Source organism: Eumetopias jubatus, unplaced genomic scaffold (genome assembly GCF_037043125.1).
Source record: "Eumetopias jubatus isolate StellerSeaLion01/CBP00866 unplaced genomic scaffold, mEumJub1_p1.0 scaffold_4, whole genome shotgun sequence".
NCBI lineage: Eukaryota > Metazoa > Chordata > Mammalia > Carnivora > Otariidae > Eumetopias > Eumetopias jubatus.
In genome coordinates, this window is record NW_028274810.1 from 107,642,839 (window position 1) to 107,667,057 (window position 24,219).

Sequence of the window (24,219 nt, forward strand, 5' to 3'; positions counted from 1 at the left end):
TTAAAACAGACCCTAGGTACATTTTAGCATATCATGAGACTCCTGAGTGCCTAAGGATGGTGCTGGCCTGTGGAGAGTCTCTGTTCCAGTTTGTTGAAAGCATTATCGCTCTGGGCCACCTACTAGGATACAGAAGGTGTCTTCTTGTAAGTAATTAAGGTAGGTTTTTTTCCTAGGAACATTTATGGTGTGGAATCCCAATCCCAGGCTGGAAATAGCTGGCTCAGAGAAGGGACACTGACCATTCACAGTGTTCAGGCCTCTGGCTGTGAACAGTTGGTTTGTTTGCTCCTTGGGCCCAAGACTCGGTGAGGATTGTGACATATATAGAAGCAATCCCCGTCACTCCTGCCTCCAGGCAGACCCTCAGGGCCTCAGCACCCCGGTATCTCCACCCCAACACTGCCCAGGTGTGGGCTTGGTGGACACTCTGGGCCAGGCTCTCATGGTGGCTGAAATAGCTCTGTCCTGAGGGTCTGCAGACCCAAGTGTCAGCTTTGGCTCCTCGTCTTGCCCCTTGTATCATCCGGGGCGTAACCCCGCCCACCCAATTTGAGCTCGCCAGCCAGGGGCCGGGACCCTCCCACCTTGGGATCCTGCGGTGTGAAGACTCGCTCCCAGTAGGTCGGGACCACCAATGTGCTCAGCGCACCCAGGCTTCTTCCCGGAAGCGCTTGGTTGGGGATTAGGACCTGGAGGGCGACTGGGAAGTTGGCATTGTTCCCAGTCCTTCCCTATTCTCCATTCACTGGTTTATGCATCCTTTGCACAGATGCTCCCTGAGCGTAACCAGAGAGGGTGTGGGGCTGGTAGAGCTGAGTTCGGAGCTGCTGGGGCGCACGGTGCGAGCGCTAAGACCGCGAGGCACGGGAAAGGAGATGGTCTTTCAGGAGGACCCGGCAAGGCCCGTTTTTCCCTAGGACCACCCCTCGGAGTGGGGGCGGGGAGCTGACTCCGCCCATTTTCTTCCCCGGGTTTGCAACCAGATCTCACTGCGGCTGTCAGGGACCCCAGGATTCGGGTCGTCGACGAGTCGGGTGTTAGGTCCCTCCCCCCGGAAAAGTTCTGCGCATTCTCTGCCCCGCCCCTCCCGCCTCCCGGGGGCGCCTCACCTCCGCTGTAGGTTCCCTGAGCCGCCCGCCCTGCCCTAACGGTGCCCTAGGCCTGGACCAAGTGCCCCCATCCACCCAGAGAACACCGGCCGTTTCCACTCGGTTTCTCTACCCTCCTCCCCAGCTGGCCGCTCCCCCGTGCCCTCTCTGCCCCGGGTCTGGGATTCTCCGCTGTCCGGTGCCTGGAACGTGCCCATAGGGAGCCTTCTATAGAAAAGCCCGGGCACAGATGCGGTGCGGGGACCAGCGCCCCCGAGGTGATCCGAGGTAGGCGGGGCCCGGCCGGGGCGACCCCAGGCTTTCCACCTGCTTCGCCGGGATCCGCTCCGCCCTTTGGCCTGCGTGTCCTTCACGTCCCGGGGCTGAGACCCCGGCCCCGCCCCTCCCTCCACTCTGGCCCCTCCCCTCCCCGGGCCCCGCCCACGACCACTTTCGCTAGCGCTCCGGCCCCGCCCCTTCCCCAGTGCCCTGGCCCCTCGGCTGGGAACCACCGAGACGGCCGAGCCTCCGAGCCGCCCAGAACAACCGGAAGTCTGTGAGACGGAGCGGGAGCGTGCGTCGAAGGCCCGTTTCCGGTTTTGTCGCGCGCTTCGAGCCTCGGGCGGTCCACGGGGAGGGTGAGTGGGTGCGTCGGGCGCGACTCGGGTCTAGGCGGTTACGTGGTCTTCGGCCTCGGGCGGAGTGGCAGCTGGCCGATCCCCGCGTCCTCCCGGCACCGGCACTGCGGGCCCCGCCCTCCCTTGCCTCCCCGCGGGGGAGCGCGGGTGGCGCGAGCGGCTTGGGGAGGCCGTGGGCGCCTGGGGTGGGTGGTGGTCGAGCTGCGGCCGCCTCGGCCAGCGGGGAGGAGGCGTTTGGCCGAGCCCTGCAGGCCCGGTTGCATCGCACCGTACCCGCGGCCTTCCGACCAGCTCTGGGCCTGCTCCAGGCGGGATCCTCCTCTCTGCATAACCACAGCTTCTCGGGTCCTCTTTTTCTCTCATTTACTGCCGGTGGAAGACCTAAATTTAGAGACAGTGGCAAAAAGGACTGTGCCTTGGGTAGGGTGGGCTGTCTGCCTTCTCTGAATTCTGGCTGTTGCTCAGGGCTTGCTTTTCTCTACTGGGGACCAGCGGATCAGCTTCACTGTACCCAGAACCTGGGGCTTCCGCCCACAAGCCACTTTCTGAGCCAGAAGCTCCCCCAGGAAGTCCGCTTCTCGTTCAGACCTAGGGGAAGACCTGGGGAGGGGGCCAAGTTTATATAGGCGGCGGGGGTTCCTGTATCCGCTGCGCTTCTTCCTGTAATCCATTGTTCTGGTCCCATCCCCCAGTCACACCACCACTTCCCCTTGCTGCCTGTGACCAGCTCCACTGACTCATTCCGCCCTATTCCTTCTTGCTTCAGTCTCTCTGCACATGCCTTTCCCTGATGCCTTTAGTGCCCTCCCCACCTCCATCGCCTTGGTCTAGTTTTAGCTCCTCGGGGACCCATCAAACCAAACCAGAGTTTCCTCGTTTCAGTGCTTTCAGAGTTTCTTCCCCTGGGCCATGGTCATGGTTGGAATGTTGTGTTGGCATGGTTGTTTAAAGACTGCTTCATGAAGGCAGAGTTCTTGTGCGTTGTGCACAGCTGTGTCCCCATTGCTTAGTCTAGCACCTGGCGGAGGTGGCACCCCCCCTTCTGTTTGTGGAGTGGTTCGCACACCTCACACACTCTGAAGGATGAACAGAGCTTCAGGGGGGCAGATGCTCAAATGCTGTGGCCACTTTGGCTCCACCTTATGTCCCTGCCGAAGAACATCTGGGGTTAGAAGTAAAGGTTCGGAGAACACAGTACCCTCTCAGTAAGCCTGGAATTCAGGATAGGGGTCCTCCAGCACCCTGACCTCTGACCCTTTCATAACTGCCAACAGGTCCCTCGGCCAGGACACATGGATGCCCACCCACCGAGCCTCATGGTAGGAGTCTAACTGCCTCCATTTCCTCACTTGTCCTGTGAGGGCCCCTACCTTTTCCTCTGGGAACCTACCCTCCACTGGCCCCTTGTGGCCCTTGCCAGGCTCAGGCATGCCCACCCTCAAGGGAGTGAGCAAAACCCTGCCCAGATTGGGGCCTGCCGGAAGCCCTCACGGGGCGGGGGGGGGGGGGGGGGGGAGGTTTGTAGATCACCATGATCTGGCTCCCTCCTCCTCCTCCATACTGCCCCTCCCCTTGATTTTTAGAGCCAAAGGGGCCTGGTGACTGTCTCACCCAATCATGGGCTTGAGACACACCATGAGGTGGAGCCAGAATGAGGCTGGCACCCAGGGTTCCCTGGGGTGCTGGTGTATGTCTTTTCAGGAGGCTGTGACGTTTGGTGATGTAGCCGTACACTTCTCGAGGGAGGAGTGGCAGTGTCTGGACCCTGGCCAGAGGGCCCTCTACAAGGAGGTAATGCTGGAGAACCACAGCAGTGTGGCTGGACTAGGTGAGGCTGCATCTTGGGACCCCTCCCCCTGCATCATTGGTTAGCACCCACTTAGCCAGGCCCTTGTCAGAAGCTGGGGATAAGGGGCTGTGGGTCTTTGTAGATCAGGAGCTGACCCTGGGAGGTGTTATGGTGAGTTCTGTGCATTGTAAATACCTTTTCCCATGCTTTTATGTTTGTTAGCTTTGTGGGGTCAGATTTTAATGAAATTAAATCCATTAGTTTTTGCCTTATGGGTTGTACTTTTGAAATTTTATTTGAAAGTTCTTTTCTACTCCAAGGTCATAGAGACAGTCTGTGTTCTCCTGTGGACTTTAGAGTTTATTTTTCTTGTTTAGATCTGGGCTCCACGTTTGTGCCCGGAGTTAAGTAGGAGCCCATCCTAAGAGCTACCTTTCTTGTCTCACGTGTGACAGTGTGTTTCCGAGCTGGCCTTGTAGTGTGTCCTAATGCCTGGTAGGACAACCTCCCCTTTTTGTTCTTTGTTCTTTTCTTTTTTTTTGCCAAACTTTTTTTTATTATTATTACTATGTTCGTTTTTGTTCTTTTTAAAACTTCACTTACCTACTCATGGGTAATGGGGTAATTCTTTCATATAAATATAGAGTAAGTGAGTTTTTCAATTCTTGGACCTGGAATTTTTATTGGGGGTGCTTTAAATTTGTAAAACTCACAAGAGAAGAACTAACCTTTCTCATATTAACTGTTCCCATCCAAGACTGTGGAATGTGTCTCCATTTATTCCATTTACCTTCTGTGTACTTTGTTAGAGTTCTGGGATTTTCTCCAGAGTGGTCTGGTACCTTCTAAATGCTTTGTTTTTGCTTGTTTTGTGAATGTATCTTTTTCATGTTGCTATGTTTTTAACTGATTATTGTTGCTGTATGAAATGCTGTTGGTTTTGGGAGGTTGATCTTGTATTTGGCAACTTTGTTAAACTTCCTGCTAGTCTGGTGCTGTATTCTAGGAGGAGGCACCTGCAGCTGAGCATGCGGTGGTTTCCCTCTCGGTCCCCCAGGGTCCCAGCCTTTAGCCATGGCCAGAGCCACAGTGCTGTGTTAGACAGGACTGATGTGGGCAGGCCTGCTTTGTTCATCATTTTACAGGGAATACTTCTAGGGGCACCTGGCTGGCTTAGTCGGTGGAATGTGCAACTCTTGATCTCAGGGTTGTCAGTTTGAGCCCCACATTGGGAGTGGAGATTACTTTAAACATTTTTAAGAAATTAAAAAAAGAAAACAACCTTTTCTTAAAAAAGAATAAAGGGAATACATCTAATTAAAATCAGAAGAAAGTGGCTAAGGAGTTTTGTTTTTAATCATAAGTACATGGCGGGGGGGGGGGGGGTGCCTGGCTGGGTCAGTCAGTGGAGCGTGCAACTCTTGATCATGGGGTTGTGAGTTCAAGCCCCACAATGGGTGTAGAGATTACGTAAAAAATAAAATCTTTAAAAAAAAAACGAAAGAAGTACATTGAATTTCAAATTCTTTTTCTGCGTCAATTGAGAATTTGTGTGATTCTTTTGAAGTTCATTAGTCTAGTAAGTTATATTGATGTTTTGTATTTTTGGAATAAACCCTACTTAGATTATATTTTGCATATAAACTCTGATATCATTTTGGACTGAGGCAATATTTCAGATTTTTCATCCCTGTTCATAGTGAATTGGACTTTATTATTTTTGTGAATCGTTCTTATATATTTTTGGCAAATGGCACTTGGCATATGAGTCTTATAAGATGAACTGGGCAGCTTTTGCTATCTTTTTAATTTCTGGAAGAATTTAGGTAGGTGGAATTTCAGTTTTTGGTAGAACTCACCTGTAAAACCATCTGGGCCTTGGGCCCTTGGTTTGTTTTTTTAGTGAATAATAGTCTGTCAAGTTTGTGAATTTCCTTTTGTGCTAATTTTGTCATTTTTAGTATTCCTATAAGTTAATGTGTTTGTTGAGATTTTCAGGTGTTTTATGGTCTATTTGTTCACAATACTCTATTTTTAGTCTGTATCATGTGTGTAGTTGTTTCCTTTGTTTTTTTTATTTTTTCACTGTGGTGACCTTGATTGATTTTGCCACAAGACTGTCATGTTCGTCTTTTCAAAGAACCAGTGTTTGCTTTTGCTGATCTTTCTTTGGGGGTAGGGGGTGTTGTTGCCTTTGTTCTCTCTTCATTGTATCCCACCCCACCTTTATTATTTTCTTCCTTTTTTATTTATTTGGGTTTGCTGTGTTGTTTTGCTCCCAACTTCTTGAATTTAATACTTACCTCATTTGTGTTTTATCTTTCTCATTTCTAGTAAATGTATTTAAAAATGTAAAATCTTATTTGTAAGTACTGCTTCAGCTTCATACCACGAGTTTGACCGATAGTAAATATAGCTACCACTTAGTTTTCAGGTAGCTGATAGTTTTGAGGTCATGTGATCATCTTCCTATCCAGTTGCATTTTGGTTGGGGGCACAGTGTGGATGGTGCCATGACTCCCTTCCTGGCTGGCCCAAGGATGTTTCTCTGTGGACGTTCCATGTGTACTTGGAGAGAACACGTGTTTCCCACTGAACGTGGGCTCCTGTGTACATTTGAAGCCTTTATCCTCTAGGGTCTCTCTGCCTGCCCTCCTCCATCCCCACAGCCAGAAACGTGAGGGAAGCCCTTACCAGAGGGCTTGCCCAGCCCTTGGATGGGCTGGGAGCACGCCACAGCATGGTCCCCCAGTGTGGGGGCTGGTGACCCTGGAAGGTGGGTGCCACTCTGCAGTCTGCTGAGGCCCCCAGGGCTTTGCACAAGGACATGAAATGGGGGAAGCCAGGTGAGGGTCAGACCTTAGCACCTACTGAATTAAAATCTATTCATTTGTTGGTTTATTTTTGTTGTTTTTGTCTTGCTTCTTGGCCACTCTACCTCCTGGAACGTTCCAACCCTCTGAACTGGGGGACAGCCCATCTCTGCTGAGGGAAGTGCTGGCTGCTTTCTCCCTGGACTAGAGCTGGTCTGCTCTTTGCCAACTCTTTGGTGTCAGATTCCCTGAGGATTCTGGCCCTACTGTGGATGGCGATGGGCTGGCAGTCCAGGCATCTCACTGTCCAACCTCAGGAGCTGGACCGATTTGGCCAGAGAGGGCCACTGTGTCCAGACCCTCACCCCCTGATGCTCCCTTCGGAGGCTCTGCCTGTGCTGCAGTAGCCCCCTGCCTCTTTCCTCCTGGAAACCAAGGGTGCTGGGCTCTGCTGTACCCTCAGCCATACTGACACAGTCCCCTTCTCTGCCATCCCCACAGCAGGGTTCCTGGTCTTCAAGCCTGAGCTGATCTCCCGGCTGGAACAAGGGCAGGAGCCATGGGTCCTTGACCTGAAGGGAGTCGAGGGGAGAGAGGGGGCAAGAACCTTCCTTACAGGTGAGGCTCAGGCCTGAGAAGCTTCTGGGGACGGGTGAGGAGGTGTTCAGAGAACCCATGCCCAGCAAGGGCTGAGAGGGTGGGCAGCTGGAGACGGACCCCAGGGACCGACCAAGCAGGCTTGCTGGGATGCCTGTGAACACCATGGGACAGAGCATAGCCCAGTCGTGGGGTTGCATTGGGAGAGACTGAACTACAGAACGGCAGGGACGTTTTTGCATGTTACAGCAAAAACAGTTTGTTTTTAAGTCACGTGTTGTTCAATTTCTAATTTTACTAATGTTATTATTAAGCAAAGGTGCAAAGGTATGGATCCAAGGGGAAGCACCAAGATTGGCTCTTAGCAGCTTCTCAGGCAAATATCACTTCCCTCCCTCCCACCACCAGCTCCCTCCAGAACTTCCTGGGGCCCTCTCAGATCAGGCTGCAGGGCTGTGTTAGTATCCTGGGGTTGCGGTAACAAAGCACCACAAACTTGAGGCTTGAAACCACAGAGATTAATCATCTCACAATTCTGGAAGCCAGACGTCCAAAATCAAGGCATCAGGAGGTTCCTGTCCCCTGTGAAACCTATAGGGGATGATCCTTCCTACCTCCTCCAGCTTCTGGTGGCCCCAGGTGTTCTTTGGCTTGTGTCTGTGTCACTCCAGTATCTGACTCCATCGTCACCTGGCTTCCCCATGTCTTCTTGAAAGGGTATCAGTCATAAAGGGTTATAGAGTAAGGTCTCTCCTTACTTCATTGCAACCTCATCTTAACATGGTCTCAACAATCCTGTTTACAAAATAAGGTCATATTCTGAGGTCCTGGGGTTGGAGTTTCAGCACTTCTTTTTGGGGGGCACAGTCAGCCCATAACGGGCACCTGCCACCTCACAGCGTTGACTCCCACTGGGCTTTGTTGAAGAGATGTCATCGCCTCCAGCCTTGCCTGAGCCTCCCTGGCGGACATGTTGCCCAGTTTGGTCAGGGAAGTGGGGATCGCATGCATCCCAGCCACAAAAGGGAATCCTCCTTGCTAACTGCCGTGTCCTGCAGTCACTGCTGCAGCAGAGCAGGGCCTGGCGCCCATGCTGTGGTCCCTGGCTGGCTGGAAGCAAGTTGGAGAATCAGATTGTGACAGTTACTGTTTTTGTTTTTAAGATTTTATTTATTTATTTGACAGAGACTGTGAGAGAGGGAACACAAGCAGGGGGAGTGGGAGAGGGAGAAGCAGGCTTCCCGCAGAGCAGGGAGCCCGATGCGGGGCTAGATCCCAGGACCCTGGGATCATGACCTGAGCCGAGGGCAGACGCTTAATGACTGAGCCACCCAGGTGCCCCCACACTGTGACAGTTAAGGGTTGTGCTCTTCCTGCCCGGAAGGGCCTGGAGTCCTGAAGTCTCTGTAAAGCATCGTCACACGCATCGTCGTGTGGAAGGCAGCAAAGGTATGGGCAGGAGTGTTGGGAGCCCTGACCCCAGCCCCCAGCATCCTTGGCTCTGTAATTGAAGGCCCTGCCTTCCTGTTGAGGCCCCTTCCTGATCCTTCCTGGGAAGGGGGTAAAGCTGTAGGCTAGCCCAGTTAAAACCCAGCCACTATTAAATATTTTCAAGGTGGAGGGGAGATTTCAAAGAGGGTACCATGGCAGAAAAGCTAGCTGGAGTTAGCAGAATTGGGTAGTTCAGGGGGTTTATATGCAGCAAATGGTCTTTATGGTGATGAGGCAGCAGCAAAGAAAACATCCCCACGGTGAGATGGAGACCTGCTCTTGAGCCTGACAGCCCGGGGCAGGAGCACGGCCTGGCAGATGAAAACGTGTGGAGCGTGTTAGAAAAATGCATGTGCCCAGAGGTGTTACTTGTGTCAGACTTGTGCAGCAGATAATTGAGGAGTGGCCCAGAGCGACGAGGGTGCAGAGCCTGCAGGGACACACATCTGTTCTCTGAGGGAAAACCACTTCCAGAATGAGGCTGTTTTTTAACATGTGCTTGTATCTCTTCAGAGGTTATCTAGAGCTGTGGAGAAGAGCTCTCAAGTTCCAGGGGAGGGTGAGAACTCTGGGCTGCAGTTGGGGGTCCCCAAGGATGTGATGTGGACCCCCAGAGAGGGAGCGTGTACAAGCTGAGCCTGAGGGGAAGCCCCTGAGGCTGGCACTGGGGGCTGGTGTGTGGGGAGGGTTCTTAGACTTGGTTGTAGGGAACCAGATGGAGGCCGACTCCAGCAGGGTCGGGTGGGTTTGTGGCTCCTTAGCCACGTGGGGTTGTCTTTTTCCTCTTGCGAGCAGGAGGTCCCCACCCCACAACTAGACATCACCGTGTTCTTCCCTGGTGTCCGTAGAGGCCTCTGCTTTCCAGCAGGAGGCGGTGGAGAGCAGTACTTTCTATTTGCTCATCTCCAGAGCAGAGGGAGGCCTGGGCAGAGGGCTGAATGAGCCAGCACCACACGGCCAGTCCTGCCCTGTGGAGGGGTGTGTGATTGTACATCGAGGACCAGGCAGGAGATACCCCGTGTCATAAGGGCACAGAGAGGTCGAAAGGGCAAGTGTTGGGGGAACAGACCTGGGTCCATTCCTGATTCTCTCATTAGCTATGTGACTGGGGAGCCACAGATTGCTTATCTGCGGGGTGGTGATTCCACTGTTGACCCCTTTGGATTGTCATGAAGACTCATTGAGGAATGGCTGGGAACTAAGTGTTCCTTACCCACAGAAAATGCTCAGTGTGTGATGGCCTTTGCCTCACCCAGGACCAACCGAGAACTGCAGATCCCTGGAGCTGGAGAGGGCACTGATGTTAGGAACCACCAGGAACCCTGTAACGAGCCCTGGAGGATTTCGCTGTGGGGTAGTAATGGCCTGCTTATAACTGGTTATCACACTGGTTATGAAGTTGGTTGTGATGCTAGTTATGACCCTGGGCGTGATCACGGACGCCAAGGAGGTGTCTGACTTTAGCAAAGGTACTCTCTGAGACTCTAGAGTAGGAGAGAGACTGACACTTACATGGAGAGTCCAAAAGGAAGGCGGATGTCAGGAAGGCCTCATGGGGGGCAGGCAGGGGTAGACAGAGCCTCCGGAACCCCAAGGGAACAAGAAGGCAGTATGGTGTGGCCTCCTGGAAGCTGAGGGGCCCACAAGCAATGGATGTGCACGGTCAGGTGTGCATCAGAGGTGGCTAGGCAGCAGCTGGAGGAAGCAGAGTTAAGGCCTGGGGTCCTGCTCAGAGCCCTGCCCCCTCAGGCTCACCCCTGGTGTGCCCCTCAGCAGCTGTCCAGCCTTCTCTTCCTTAGAGCCTGCCTGTCCCCCCACTCAGTTCTCAGTCCGTCTTACCCTCACTCCACCTCCTCTGGATCCAGGAGCCACTGGCCACACTTGCCAGGCTCTCAGGCTCGCTGCTGCTTTATGGATTTCACTCATCCCAGTTCCCCACAGGATGGACCTCTCCTCACATACCCACACACAGGAGTACACAGGAGTACACAGTTGTTGAATGTATGCATAAAGTAAAAAGTATTAATGAAACCAAATTTTGAAAACTGTCAGAGGCATGATTCTGGTAGTATTTTCTTTTTTTTCTCTTTTTTTTTTTGAAGATTTTATTTATTTACTTGACAGAGACACAGCGAGAGAGGGAACACAAGCAGGGGGAGCAGGAGAGGGAGAAGCAGGCTCCCTGCTGAGCGGGGAGCCCGATGAGGGGCTCCATCCCAGGACCCTGGGATCATGACCTGAGCCGAAGGCAGTCGCTTAACGACTGAACCATCCAGGCGCCCCTGGTAGTGTTTTTCCATGTGGGGGTATCCTTGCTTGATGCAGCCCGTCCTGGCAGGGAGCTTAGTTCCCAGGGTTGATGTGCAGCCCCCATCCCCTTAGAGAGGTCTTTGTCCCTCTAAGCACAGGGGATAAGGGCATTTTATCTCCTGTTTCTTTCAGATTCTGCAGTTGGGATTGCAGGTGAGCAGGCCTGTGAGGACATGGATGTTCTAAAATCAGAACCCTGTGTGGCGATGGTCAGAAGCCCCCCACAGGGTTTTCCTCAGAGTTCTAGCTTTAGAGACACCTCTGATTCTGAGGTCTGGTCAGAGAGTAAGCCAAGCTCCCTCCTCCAGAAAAACCGCTTGAACACAGGGACTGTGGCTCCCAGGAAGACCTTTGCCAAGGAGGGTGTCCAGGGATGTGGCGAGCTGGAGAGCAGTGGCGACCTGGGTTGTCAGCCTGGCAAAAGTCAGGGAGGTGCTGCCGAAGGGACAGTCCGAAGATGTGACATGTGTGGCACAAGTTTCAGATCTACTTCAGACATTGCTCTGCATCAAGAAATTAATACACAGAAGAAACCTAACAGATGTCCAGAGTGCAAAAAAAAATTACCTGATTGTTTACAGGGGAAACATGGAAGTAACTGCCATGGAGAGAAGCCGTATGAATGTGAGGAGTGTGGGAAAGTCTTCAGGTTGTGCTCACAGCTTAATCAGCATCAGAGAATCCACACTGGAGAAAAGCCATTCAAATGCATCGAGTGTGGAAAAGCCTTTCGTCTGAGCTCAAAACTTATTCAGCATCAAAGAATTCATACTGGAGAGAAGCCCTACAGGTGTGAGGAGTGCGGAAAGGCCTTTGGTCAGAGCTCCAGCCTAATCCACCACCAGAGGGTCCACACGGGGGAGAGGCCCTATGGCTGTCGAGAGTGTGGGAAGGCCTTCAGCCAGCAGTCCCAGCTGGTCAGACACCAGAGGACCCACACTGGAGAGAGGCCCTACCAGTGCCAGGAGTGTGGGAAGGCCTTCAGCCAGAGCTCAACCCTGGCTCAGCACCAGCGGATGCACGCTGGGGACAAACCTCAACTTCCAAGGAACCCAGATGGCCCCAGCCTTGTTGCACATCAGAGAATCCACCCTACAGAGAAACCATTTAAGTGTGACGAGTGTGGAAAGGCCTTCAGGTGGGTGTCTCGCCTTAGTCAGCACCAGCTGACCCACACTGGAGAGAAACCTTATAAATGCAACAAGTGTGCAAAAGCCTTTGGTTGTAGCTCACGGCTTATTCGCCACCAGAGAACTCACACTGGAGAAAAACCATTTAAGTGTGAGGAATGTGGGAAAGGCTTTGTCCAGGGCTCACACCTAATTCAGCACCAGAGAATTCACACTGGAGAGAAGCCCTACGAGTGTAGTGACTGTGGAAAAGCCTTCAGCCAGAGCTCAAGCCTCATTTACCATCAGAGAATCCATAAGGGAGAGAAGCCCTACGAGTGCCTCGAATGTGGAAAAGCTTTCAGTATGAGCACACAGCTCACGATACATCAAAGGGTCCACACTGGGGAGAGACCCTACAAGTGTACTGAGTGCGGGAAAGCCTTCAGTCAAAATTCAACCCTTTTCCAGCACCAGATAATCCATGCAGGAGTGAAGCCCTACGGGTGTAGCGAGTGTGGGAAAGCCTTCAGTCGGAGCTCCTATCTTATCGAGCATCAGAGGATCCACACCCGGGCCCAGTGGTATCATGAGTACGGGAATACCTTGGAAGCTTCTACCCACGTGAGCCGTAAAAAAGTCAATACTGTAAAGAAACTGCATAAATGTAATGAATGTGAGAAAATATTCAGGTGGCGCTCACATCTCATTATACATCAGAGAATTCACACCGGAGAGAAACCTTACAAATGTAACGAATGCAGCAAAGCTTTTAATCGGAGCTCAAGGCTTACTCAGCATCAGAAAATTCACATGGGATAGACTACTTATCTTTATAAATGTGCATAAATGTGAATAAAGCTACAGCCTTAACTTTACGTATTTTACAGGGGATCATTTATACTAACAAGAATTTAGAACGTGGGGATAGATTCCAAATTACCCTCTTAAAGAAAATGTCTAAATTCATATAAAGTGGATGTTCCTTTGTTAGAACGTGTGACCTTAGCCCACTCAGCAAAGCCTGTGTCCCTCGAGTCAGGGTGCACATGTGTAGAGTTTCGAGTTCACAGAGGGAAGACCCTCAGTCCTATGGATGAGGAAGATCATGGGAAAAGGCCTGTGAGCTTTGCCAGACAGGTAGCCTAGAAGTTACCCAAAGTCTTCCCTGTGCACTGGTCCCTCAGGTTGGCTTCAGCAGTCAGGATGTGTTAGCTCATGCTAGTGGAAGCCCAGAGGAAGGTGCCTAGAACCCCTTTCTCCCGCCCCACCAGAGCAACCCGGGGTTACAGCCGGAGGGCCCAGTGTTGGCCTGTTCAGAGAGGAGCTCGGATCAGCACAGGACTCCAGGAATTGCACCCGGGCCCAGGGACCTGCTCTGTGACTCTGGGATGTCACTGTCCTTGAAATCCAGAGTCTCTCTGCTTATCAGCATTGTTACAGGGTGATCATAAGAATTGAACTGTGTAAGGGCGCCTGGGTGGCTCAGTCGTTAAGCGTCTGCCTTCGGCTCAGGTCATGATCTCAGGATCCTGGGATCGAGCCCCGCATCGGGCTCCCTGCTCAGCAGGAAGCCTGCTTCTCCCTCTCCCACTCTCCCTGCTTGTGTTCCCTCTCTCGCTGTGTCTCTCTCTGTCAAATAAATAAAATCTTTAAAAGAAAAAGAAATAGTAAAAAAAAAAAAAAAAAAAGAATTGAACTGTGTAAGAGAGCCTCCCCCCTCCCACACTGAGACCCCAGGCGGCATCTCCAGCCAAACCCAGTGCAGACCTGGCCTCAGCAGGAAGAGCTCACGGGAGCCCAGCAGATGCCACCCAGAGGCCAGGGTGTGTACTGTTCCTGCTGCTTACCGTACTTCTCTGAATTCGTCCTGCCATAAACTGCCAGAACTGGGAGGGTCTGGAAGCTGACAGATGAGCCTGTTGCCTTTTCCCAGAGGCTGGTGGAGATGGAGACAGACTGCTCACCAGCAGTGTGAGGCTAACCACGGTGTGGATAGTGGCCCTGCCCTAGGGTCCTGGACTCACCAAAAGTTGGAGGGGACCAGAAGTCTTATTCAGACTGGCTACTGCCCACTACCACTCACTCTAGACTTGTCGATCTTTGGTGTCCTTGCCAGTTACCATGAGCAAAATTGGGGTCAATGAACCCTCCTCCCCATCCCACATACAGAAAGGTAACCCAGAGGGACACAGGTCAGTCACTTCGGGATTTATGGCAACACTTGATTTGGGTCACCGTCACACTGGTCTGGCTAAGCCTGTAGGTAGGTCCCTGAGACACAGCCTTGATGGCTGATAACCAATAGCAGGTTATGGATTTGTATCAGGTGAAGAAAGGGCTGACTGGTCCCTGTGTTTGCAGTGGGAGGTTCCAGAACTTTCTGGAATTGGGAACAGCAGAGTTCGGGATGGTCAGGTCTGTGTGGGTTTCTGTGTTTCTAGCACATGGACCAGGATCTCAGCCCAATCACCAGCCACGGCTGCTTAGCCAGGCACAAAGTTCAGTGTGTTCTCAGGCTGCAGTGCTAGTTCTTGGGTTGAAGATTGTGCCCGTGGCCTGTACCTGCCCCTTTGGAGGTGTCCCTTCTCCAGGTGCCAGGACACTATGAAATCATTGTGCCCATTTCAGTAGTTGGAACTGCCCCTCCAGCTGTCCCTACCCCACCCAGAACTTAGGTCCAAAAGGGTCAGTGCAAGAGGACCAGGGACTGCAGTTTGGTCACTGACTGCGCCATCCCCAGGAGGGAACCCTCTCTCGGCCACTTCCTGGGAAGTTACATGAAGTCTTCCAGATTCCAACCTGGGCATGATGCTGTCCTCTAACAGCAACTCCAGGCCACAGCCGGAGAGGGCCAGAGGGTTCCACCGAAATCATCTCCAGCCTCTGGATTTTCTCTTTGGATTGACATGGTCCTAGATCAGGGGCTGGAACACGGAGGCCATTAGACGGGGTGGCTCTCATGCCTTGGTAGCTACATAAGCTGACCAAAATCTAGGCTGGAGTCGATTCCTCTTAAGTGCACTCATCTGAGAAAATGAAATTTAAGAACAACCAATCACAAACAGCCATAAGCAGTCTTCTCTGTGAAAACCTCTCCCCTGTCTCTTCCCAGCACAGAACTCTGATTTTTCAGGTGGCCACAGCCTGGTTCCAGTCCATGTTTGCTCAAATAAACTCTTTAAAACTGATGTACCTCAGTTTACCTCTTAAAAGGCTTAAAAGCTAAGAAGGGAAAAAAAGACTATTTTGTGACATTTGAAAATTATATCGAAATCATTTCAGTGTGAATGAATATAAGGTTTTTTGGAACACAGCTGGCCACTTGTACGACGCAAGCCAAGTTCACACTTGCTGGCCTTGTTAACTTGGGTAGAAACTCCATGACCTCAATTCTTAGTGTGGTTTGTTCACTTAAATGTCCCAATACAACCAAAAATTCAATAGAGAGAAACCTAAAGTCTTACATTCCAGTCCAGAGTCTCAACTGCAGAAGTACAGGGTGAGGGGTCCTTTCTTAGCTGCAGCTGCGTGGAAGAGAAGCGTCCTACTGGCCTGCTCAGCAAGACTCTGAAATCAAACTGCCTCAGCACTTGAGATGCAGGGGCGTGAGATCCCGGGAAGAGTGTCTGCACACATCACGCGTTCTGGTGGCTCTCTGCAGAGAGGGAGTGGAGGAAGGCCACCTGTTAGGGTAGTGCAAGCTTTGGGATACTGCATTCTGTTTTCAAGCTGTAGCTCCCAATTTGGGCTTCAGTGACTATAACAAGCATTTTTAAGACTATCCAGAACTCTGTTTCAGAGTAGATATTACCTTGGATTTCTCTTTTGGAGGCAATAAACCCATAATTTTGACCCGAAACTGCTTTTTACTCAATTACTAGATTAAGTTTTGATGTATGACATTGGATTGGAACCACCGAGCTTCCTGGAAGCTTCACAAAGGGGTGGGGGGTGCACAGCCCAGGTGAGTTCACACAGTGTGTGTGGCTTGCACTCAGAGCCTAGGGAATGTTTGTCTAACGTCCCGACCTCAAAGCCTGGATGCTCCCCCAGTGCAGGATTCACTTGTTCAACACTCAGGGAAGAGAGGAAACCCACTGGCATCGAGTTTCCACAGAGGGCGCCCGGTGGTGGAGTGTGAGACTTGATCTCGGGGTTGTGAGTTCAAGCCTCACGTTGAGTGGGGATTATTTTTTTAAAAAGGTTTCCAGAGAGATCTGAAAAAGATCCAGAAAATGGTACTCTTCAGGTGTGAATGTCCATTCCAGAATGTCCATTCTGTACAAGGCCTTATGTGGGCCTGGGGACAAAGGTGCACCTGGAGCCCGGTCAGTGGTAGGGACTGACCACAGATGAGGGTGGACAGCTGCTCTGGGCACACAGGGTCCACACACCCCAGCCTGCCAAGAGCTGGGCTGAGGGAAGCAGAGCAGAGCCACCATCCATCTGCCACCTGGTTTCATATGAGGTAACAGTGGCCTTTAAATGGCTTAAAGTGATTTTGTGACACATGAAATTAAAATTTCAACACCTGTAAGAAAATTTTTATTGGAACGTGATTGTGCCTGTTGACTCACGTAGCGCCTGGCTGCTCTCAAGCAACAGTGACAGAGCCGACAGCATCCTTGTGACCTGCAAAGCTGGCATGGTCACTCCCGGCTGGCACCTGCCACAGCGGCTCTGCGGAGCAGCAGGGGAGTGGAGGGAGGGGCCGCCCTGCAGCTGCCGTGGGAGGGACAGCGTGCTCAGCGCCACCGTGTCTGCCAAGGATGGAGGACAGTGCTCCGCCCCTACTGTTACTGACTGGAAGCAGCAGCACAGACCGCGCCTTCTGGGAGGCGGCTGGTGAGTGCGCAGAGTGTCCGGAACCCGCCAGGAGCAGAGGGTGTGTGACCAGATGCTGTACCTTCGAGGGCCCAGGGCCGTCCCAGGGGACTGCAGAGTGGACGCACCAACACAGCTGTGGAGACAACCTGCCAGACCACCCCAGCCAGGGGCACAAGGACGGGGAGGGGGGTAGGCCTCTGTGCCCCTTGGGCAGAGAAAGGAAGTGCTAGTCCGGGTGCTTGCCCACTGGGCGACTCCTGGAACTCTGCGCCTCCGTCGGCCCATGTGGGAGTGGAAAAGTGCCTTCTCCCTGCAAGTGCTGAGGGGCTCCAAGTGTGCTCCAAGGGCCTCTCGGGAAGGAGCTGTGCATGTTCTCACAGATGCCAACAATGGCGTGGCCTGGGAAGCGCCTCTCCTCTCTGCTCGGCATATAACTCAGAACCATGGAGGCCCAGCCACGTGGCCCTGTGGTGGCAGCAGAGCTCGGAGCACTCGCCGGGACATAGAAGCCTGGCTCAGACCCCAGGTCTCTATTCCTGGTTGCACCAGCCAAATTCCAGTAATCTTGCATAGCAGAAGCCCCTAAATCTCAACGGCTCACAACCCTAAACGTGTGTCCGCATGAGCCAGCAGGGACAGCCTCTTGAAGCCCCCCGGGTGATACTCACTGCCCCTCCAGCCAGCCTCCATGGTCACTCTTGCAGTCAATAGATGGAGGACACTGCCAACAGGGCAGCCCCGTCCGGGTCAGGAGGGAAGGCTAACCACGCGAGCTCACCCATCAGCTGTTGGACTTGGGGCAAGCCTCTGACCTCCGTGAAGTGCGGAAGCTTCAACCTGTGAGTTAGTGGGTGGACACGCGTGCGGTACGTAGACCGGTGCTCAGCATTTGCCGTTACGCCTGTAACAACTCTGCTCGCGGCTGCACTGCCCAGGGACTGGCCTGTAAGGGGTGATTGAGAAACCTGTACTGAGAATGTATTTTGGGTCACAGCTGGACAGTGATATCAAGGGCTTTAAAATGTTCACATTCTGCCTCCTTTGTCCCCATTTCTAAACGGTTTCAGTTACATAAAATGGTTTTACCACTAACCATCACTGTGATTTTTAACAGGGGGAAAAAAAACAGCCATTATGGTCTGTGTCATCCCCTTCACCTCCAAAATCTGTATGTTGAAACCCTAATGCCCAATGTAATGGTATGAGGGGTTGGGGCCTTGGGGATGTGATTAGGTCATGAGTTCAGAGCCCCCAGAGAGCTCCCTCACCTCTGGAACCTTGTGAGGACATGGGGAGAAGTCTGCAACCCGGCCATGCCAGCACCCTGATTCCAGACCATCAGCCTCCAGAGCTGTGAGAAATGAATGATGTTGAAGCTGCCCAGCCTGTGGTGTTTTGTTTGTTGTGTCTAAAGGAACACAGCACACCTGCCAAGGGGAAGGGTATGTCCTACAGCCACCAGCCACAGCGGTCACACTCAGGAAGTGAACAGAGCTACCACACACACAGATGCAGACACAGTGTGAGTCGGTTTCCGAGGCTGTCTATGGGCAAAAGGACTTTGAAATTCTTTTTTCTTGTTTGCTTTTACTTTTTTTTTTTCCCCAAACGTACCCTGAGTTTGTATTCCCTGAACATGTCTAATGGTCACGATAGACATACTTGGCAAAGAAGGCCTCCAACACTGGGTGGGCGGACATGGTGCTCAGCAAGTACGTGGGCCAAACGGCAGCTTGGATGGCCCAGTCCAGCTCCCATCCTCGGAGCAGCAGGGCCCCGGATGACCACTGATGCTGCAGGAGACAGAGTCTGCGCCCCTCAGTTGAGCCAGGCCTGGGCCCCACCTGGGGGCTCTACCTGGGAGCTCAGCCTCTGAAACCCTACCCCTGCGTGTGCAGCACCACCCCACCTTTTGTCCTCAGTCTCCCACACCCACATTGCCATGACCCTGACTCGGAGGGAGAAGGGTTAACTGCGAGGGTGGGAGTGCTCTGCCCTCGATGGGGCCCCAGCACAGAGCAGGGGGGCAGGAAGGGGGTTCTGGGAAAGGGCAGGGCTCATGAGCTGTTTTCCAGGGGAAGTTCCTACAGGCTGCTCAGGTCCATTTATCCTCCAAGACTTGTGAGCTGGTTGCTTAGCGGAGAGACCATGGAGGGGGTGACACCGCCAGGGGAACGCAGACTGACAGCAAACATCTCTGCAAAAAGCAGGACCCACGTCCCCTACCTGGGGGGCGGTTATGCTGGAAAGTGCAACACTGGCCACAGGCCTGAACACTCCCACCCTGGAGGCACGCAGCAGAGATCCCGCTCCCCTCCACCCTGCACATTCTCACTGCGAAGTACTGAACTGTGTTCCCCTCCAAGTTCACGTTAAAGTCCTAACCCTGGGTGTGACTGTTTACGGAGATGGGGCCTTCAGGGAGGTGATTAAGGTTAAGTAGAGTGGGGCTCCGACCCAACAACAGGACTGGTGTCCTTAATGAGATGAAGAGAGAGCTCTCTTCTCTCACACATGCACGTGGCCTGAGGAAAGGCTGTCTGCAGGCCTCTGACCAGCCTCCAGAACTGTGAGGAAATAGAATTCTGTTGCTAAAGCCACTCAATCTAGGGTATTTTGTTATGGCAGCCGAGCTGCCTAAGACACCCACTCAGAGGATCCCAGGAGAGGCCCCTGTCCCCCTCTCCCCGACTCTACCTCAACCCTGGCAACAGCCTCTCCACCAGGCTCCCAACCCCTGCCCTTGTGCTCTACTATGCTGGCAACACAGCATCCAGGGAGATCCTTTTGGAGCAACTGTCAGATCACACCCACTCTGCTCAGAGTAGAGCCGAAGTTCTTACAGAGGCCCCCGGGGGCGTGCCCTCCACACCCTCTACTCACCCCTCACCCAGCCACAGCTGCTCGGGCTGTGCCCTCACACTGCTCTGCTCCCCTACCTCCTTCAAGTCTTTGCTCATATACCATGTCCCCACCCCATGACCCAATTTAGGATGACAGCCCAGCTCTTCCATAATCCTGCCTCCCGTCCTGGGACCCTGCTCTATTTCTTTTCTTTCTTTGTTTTTTTACTTTAAGATTTTATTTATTTATTTGAGATAAAGAGAAACAGGAGTGGGGGCTAGGGGCGCTGAGCAGGGAGCGGGACACAGGGCTCCATCCCAGGACCTCGAGATCATAACCTAAGCCCAACGTAGACATTTAACTGACTGAGCCACCCAGGTGCCCCTCTTTCTTTTTCCTTTTGTAAATATTTTAGAGAGAAAGAGAGCGTGAGCGTGAGGAGGGGCACAGGGACAGATCTCAAGCAGACCCCTTGCTGAGCCCAGTCTTGATCCCAGGACCCTGAGATCATGACATGAGCCAAAATCAAGAGTCAGATGCTTAAGAGACCAAGCCACCCAGGGGCCACCCCCCTGCTCTGTTTCTGCACCACTTACCCTCCTCTGACAAGCTTTGCCAGTCATTTTGTATTATGCATTTTGTAATGTCTCCCCCTCACCACTAGAATGTTGGCTCCATGAGGTCAACGATATAAGACAGGAAAATGAGATGTCCACACTAAAACACAGGGTTCACAAAAGCAAATGAACAGATGCTACATGAGGCCAGGCTGAGTGACCACAGTGTCCACAAAAAGGCCTTGACCTGGACACCCGATGGCAACCAAACCAGAACCACACATGGCCCCCCCACAGCAGCAGATGCCTTCACCCAGCAATAAAGCCAATAGCCAGGGCAGGGTGTGCAGTCTGATGCCCACCCAGGAGGACACTTTGTTATAGTTGCTTTATTTCCAATAAAAAGGGAAGATCCAGCTTTCTCAACTAAACAGACCAATGACATGATTACATTCAAACATCTCAGGAATGCCTCCTGAAGGGCAGGCTTTATTTGCGGACACCTGTTGGCGCCAACTCTCCCCAGATGACTGCAATGGGGTTGCAAGCACGGTCAGTCCTGCAGTTTGAGCTCACACCTCTTCTCCAGGTCGGCCATCTCCTTGAGGACCAGGGCCACGCTGTACCGCAGCTCCTGGAACTTGGCTGTTGGGATCTCAAAGCGGAATGCTGACCCATCTGAAAGCTTCAGCTGCATCAGGACACTTGGCTGCAGGGAGCGGGCCAGGGCACTGGTGGAGATTGCCACGTCCACCCTCCACCACATGCCGGCAACATGGGGCAGCCAGGCCCCCTGCTGCCCAGCCACAGAGTTGAGGAGAAGCCGCTGGCTCCCAAACACCACACTGGCCAAGTCTGTGACCAGGTCTTGCGGGATGCAGAGCTCCTGGAGCTGGTCCTTGAAGGCGTCAGGCTTCAGGCTGGCTGGGGGCAGCCGGATGGCCTGCTGGAGCAGTGTGTTTGTGCCGGCGAGGAGGACCCCCAGACGTTCCTCCGACAGGTCTGCTCCAGCCCTGAGGCGCTGCACAGCCTCCCGGCAGTCCTCTCCCTGTAGACTGCTGACCACCAGCTTCAGCAACTTTCTGAATGTGCCCCGGTCCAGGTCTCCCAGGAGCCGGGGCATTGCTGCCACTTCTGGGGGGAGTTGGGCCCCCAGGAAACTCACCCGGCCACTGTGGCTATCACCAGGGTAATGCAGGTATGGAGCTGCAGTCCCCATGGCAGACATTGCTGCTTCCTCCTTTTTGATCAAGCAGCCCAGAGGAAAGGTCTCAGCTGCAACTGCCAGGGGCAGGGAGAAGAGAAGTCCAGTAACTCCCATGTGCTCTGGGCCAGAAAATGAGGACTAACATGGCCTCTGCCTTCAAGATGCTGACAGCATGAACCACCTACGACAGCCAATGTAATGGGAGGTGCCCCGAGAGCAGGTGGCAGATGGGCCCACTTTAATCCTGGCAAGAGACCAGCCAGGAGTTGGCAGGGAAGGGAGACAGGGTGGGGAGGAGGAGAGAACCAGAAAACAGGAGAGGGCACATAAGTTCTCCAAACACATAATGGAGAAAAGAGTGAAGAAGAAAAGTCCGCAGAACACAGGGAGGTAACAGCCACTGCTGCTGCCACCGACCACCCTAAGCTCAGTCAGCTCTGAATCGGCACAACGGCTCTGCAGGAGCCAATAAGGACATCGAGGCTCCAACACAACTGCCCAAGGACTAGAACCCAGGCCTATCAAAAGTCCCCACTGTTTCCACAGCACAGGAGAAACCAGACAGAGGCAGGCAGGAGGGGCACGTGACAAGAGGGACCGTGGAACCTGGAGAAAAGCTGTCAGTACCCGACAGTATGCTGTCATGGCACATCTCAGGTGACCAAGCCACACGCAGAGAACAGAGCTCGGCGGAGCACGGAAGGGTCCTCACCATACAGCGAAATGGGGCGCGGCGAAGCGCGGGGGAGCCCGGGGGCACAGGGGGTCCTTTACTGGCTTCATCGTATCGCGTTCTCCCGGGAAGGCGGGGCCCCCCTCGCCCTGCCCGTCAACGACCACCCACTGCCCAAACGCGGGTCTTCCCCAACTGCCTGGCGTCTGGCCCCTATCAGGAACCGCCTTCCACTGCCCCGGCCGCCCCGCTGCTCAGACCCTGCTCCCGGGAGGCTAGCGTGCTGCCCCCCGCTGACGCTCTCCTGGCCACCGGCCCCGAGGAAACAGCTGACAGAGACCGGCCCGGTTGGAGTCGTGCCCCGTGCTCGCCGGGGAGGCCCTGGTCACCTGCCGCGCCGCCGAGCGGCCGCCCACGAGCCGCGGTCCCCGCCGCCGGGCCCCGCCCCACGCAGCCCCGGATCGGCCTCCAGAGCTTCTCGAATGGAGCGGCCAAGGAGCCATGTCGCGGTCCGCTGCCTCCGCCCGGAAAGAGCGACCCCATCCCCCGTACCCCAAAGCCCGAAATGCCCCCGCACCTGCAGAGCGTAGTCTGGTGCTTAGCGGCCAGGCGAAGCTCAGCGGCGCTGCCACACCGGAAGCGGGGCCAGCTCCCCGGAAGCGACCCAGAGCCACTTCCGGGCAGCTCTAGGACGCCGGGAGGACCAGGCCCTCTGTGATCCGGACATCGGAGAAAGGCGTTTGTTCTGAAGGGGGCTGAAGAGGGTCATAGTCTGCGGGATGCACCTGCAGCCATCGTTCTGCGAGGATTTCAAAGGCCTTTCACGGACGGGCGGGCCCCGGTCTCCGCTGGTGTCTGGGGTGGGACCCTCATCCACCAGGCCGGACCAGGAGGGCCCAGGAAGAAGGCCGGTGGCACAGACCCGAGGGTCCTGGGCAGCCCTCCCCGAGGGAAGTCCAGCCTGCATCCCCCTGCGTGGCTGTGGGTGACGACGGCTGCACAACAGTGTGAATGTGCTTAACCTCTCGATTGTACATTTAAATGGGTGAACTGTATGGTATGTGAATTATACCTCAATAAAGCTGTTATTTTTAAAAGTCGGTGAAAGGGAGGTAAACAACCCAATTAAAATGAGCAGATTTGAATAGATATTTCTCCAAGGAGGATATAAAATGGCTAATGAACCAGAAATGTTGGCTGTTGTTGGCCATTAGGGAAAGGCCACAGGGAGGTGCCCTTTCATACTATTAGAAGGGTGATAAGCAAAAGACAGGGCAAGGGCTGAGCGTTTGTGTCCCCAAATTCATATGCTGAAACCCTAATCCCAATGTGATGGTATTTGGAAATGGGGCCTTTGGGAGGGAATTAGGTCATGAGGGTAGGGCCCCGTAAACAGGATTTAGTGCCCTTTAGGAAGAGGCCACAGGGCAAGCTAGCTCCTTCCTCTATGCGAGGGTACGGTCTACACCCCGGCAGGGGGCTTCAGCCAAACCCGACTGTGCGGGCACCTGATCTCAGACTGCCCGCCTCCAGAGCTGTGAGACATCAACCTCTGTTTATCAGCCTACGGTATCAGTCTACGGTACTTCGTTAGAGCCGCCCGGACCAAGCCGAATACAGCGATGGATAGGATGGTCAGAATGAAACCCTTCTAAACGGCTGGTGGGGATGGAGAGGAGAGAAGAGTCTTGCGTTATCTTAAAAAATTAGAAATATTTATATTACTCATATCGACCTTAAAAGTAAAACAGCCAGTTATTTTTCGGCAAAATGTGTTCGTTTGGTGTGAAAATTCATAAAAGGAACGCTCATTTAGTATGGAGCCAAGAGGCCAGCAGGGCCAGCGCGGACACCCCTCCGCTCCTCGGGGCCCTTTGCGTAGTACTTTACTGCCCGGGAAGAAGATTTCCTCCTCCCCGGCAACCCAGCCAATGAGAAGCCGCTATACTTCCAGCTCCCAGTTTAGTCCAATAGACTTTCAGTTGACAACAGCCCCCCCTTTGTCCTGCCGACCTGCCTGTGTTTTTGTTTTAGGTTTGTTACCCTGAATTGCGGTTCTCTGCTATTCCCAAATAAACCTATTTTTGCTGGTAAACTCAGGAATAGTTTTATTTTCTATACCTGCTAGCAAGACTCTGTTCCGTTTTATAGTTCAGTAGATTGAATATACCACAATTTGTTTCTTGGCTGTCATATGGCTGGACAGCAGAGATCTTTCCAGGATCTGTGTGTCATAAATAGATCCGCTATGAATTTTCAGGATACAAGTT

At 53.2% G+C, this 24,219-nt stretch overlaps 2 protein-coding genes and 1 non-coding gene across 6 annotated transcripts; 1 reads left to right on the top strand and 2 right to left on the bottom strand.

Annotated features, from left to right (window-relative positions):
• The first annotated feature begins 1,597 nt into the window (after positions 1-1,597).
• On the top strand, positions 1,598-12,716 carry ZNF7 (zinc finger protein 7). 4 transcript variants are annotated; one of them, XM_028093600.2, is made up of 5 exons: positions 1,598-1,729; positions 3,004-3,048; positions 3,431-3,557; positions 6,833-6,949; positions 10,862-12,716. In XM_028093600.2, exons 2-5 carry the CDS (start codon positions 3,022-3,024, stop codon positions 12,658-12,660), a joined length of 2,070 nt encoding a protein of 689 aa, XP_027949401.2. In that variant the 5' UTR covers positions 1,598-1,729; positions 3,004-3,021; the 3' UTR covers positions 12,661-12,716. The 4 variants fall into 4 exon arrangements, with proteins under 4 accessions (XP_027949401.2, XP_027949400.2, XP_027949399.2 ...); XM_028093599.2 differs by having other exon boundaries at positions 1,599-1,729; positions 3,398-3,557; XM_028093598.2 differs by lacking the exons at positions 1,598-1,729; positions 3,004-3,048 and having other exon boundaries at positions 3,242-3,557.
• Positions 12,582-18,474, bottom strand: LOC114201104 (uncharacterized). The gene is made up of 4 exons (XR_015768035.1): positions 17,937-18,474; positions 17,337-17,611; positions 15,306-15,496; positions 12,582-14,867 (listed from the first exon to the last, which is right to left on the bottom strand). It is a non-coding gene; the product is annotated as an uncharacterized LOC114201104 (transcript).
• Positions 18,475-20,443: 1,969 nt separating this feature from the next.
• On the bottom strand, positions 20,444-22,623 carry COMMD5 (COMM domain containing 5). The gene is made up of 2 exons (XM_028093618.2): positions 22,527-22,623; positions 20,444-21,350 (listed from the first exon to the last, which is right to left on the bottom strand). Exon 2 carries the CDS (start codon positions 21,295-21,297, stop codon positions 20,623-20,625), a length of 675 nt encoding a protein of 224 aa, XP_027949419.1. The 5' UTR covers positions 21,298-21,350; positions 22,527-22,623; the 3' UTR covers positions 20,444-20,622.
• Positions 22,624-24,219: the final 1,596 nt, after the last annotated feature.

Bases quoted from the DNA above. Each gene is read 5' to 3' on its own strand.
- COMMD5 (XM_028093618.2), bottom strand. From the start codon at position 21,297: ATGTCTGCCATGGGGACTGCAGCTCCATACCTGCATTACCCTGGTGAT.
- ZNF7 (XM_028093598.2), top strand. From the start codon at position 3,347: ATGGGCTTGAGACACACCATGAGGTGGAGCCAGAATGAGGCTGGCACC. The intron at 3,558-6,832 runs GTGAGGCTGCAT...CCATCCCCACAG, and splicing joins CAGCAGTGTGGCTGGACTAG to CAGGGTTCCTGGTCTTCAAG. The intron at 6,950-10,861 runs GTGAGGCTCAGG...TGTTTCTTTCAG, and splicing joins GGCAAGAACCTTCCTTACAG to ATTCTGCAGTTGGGATTGCA.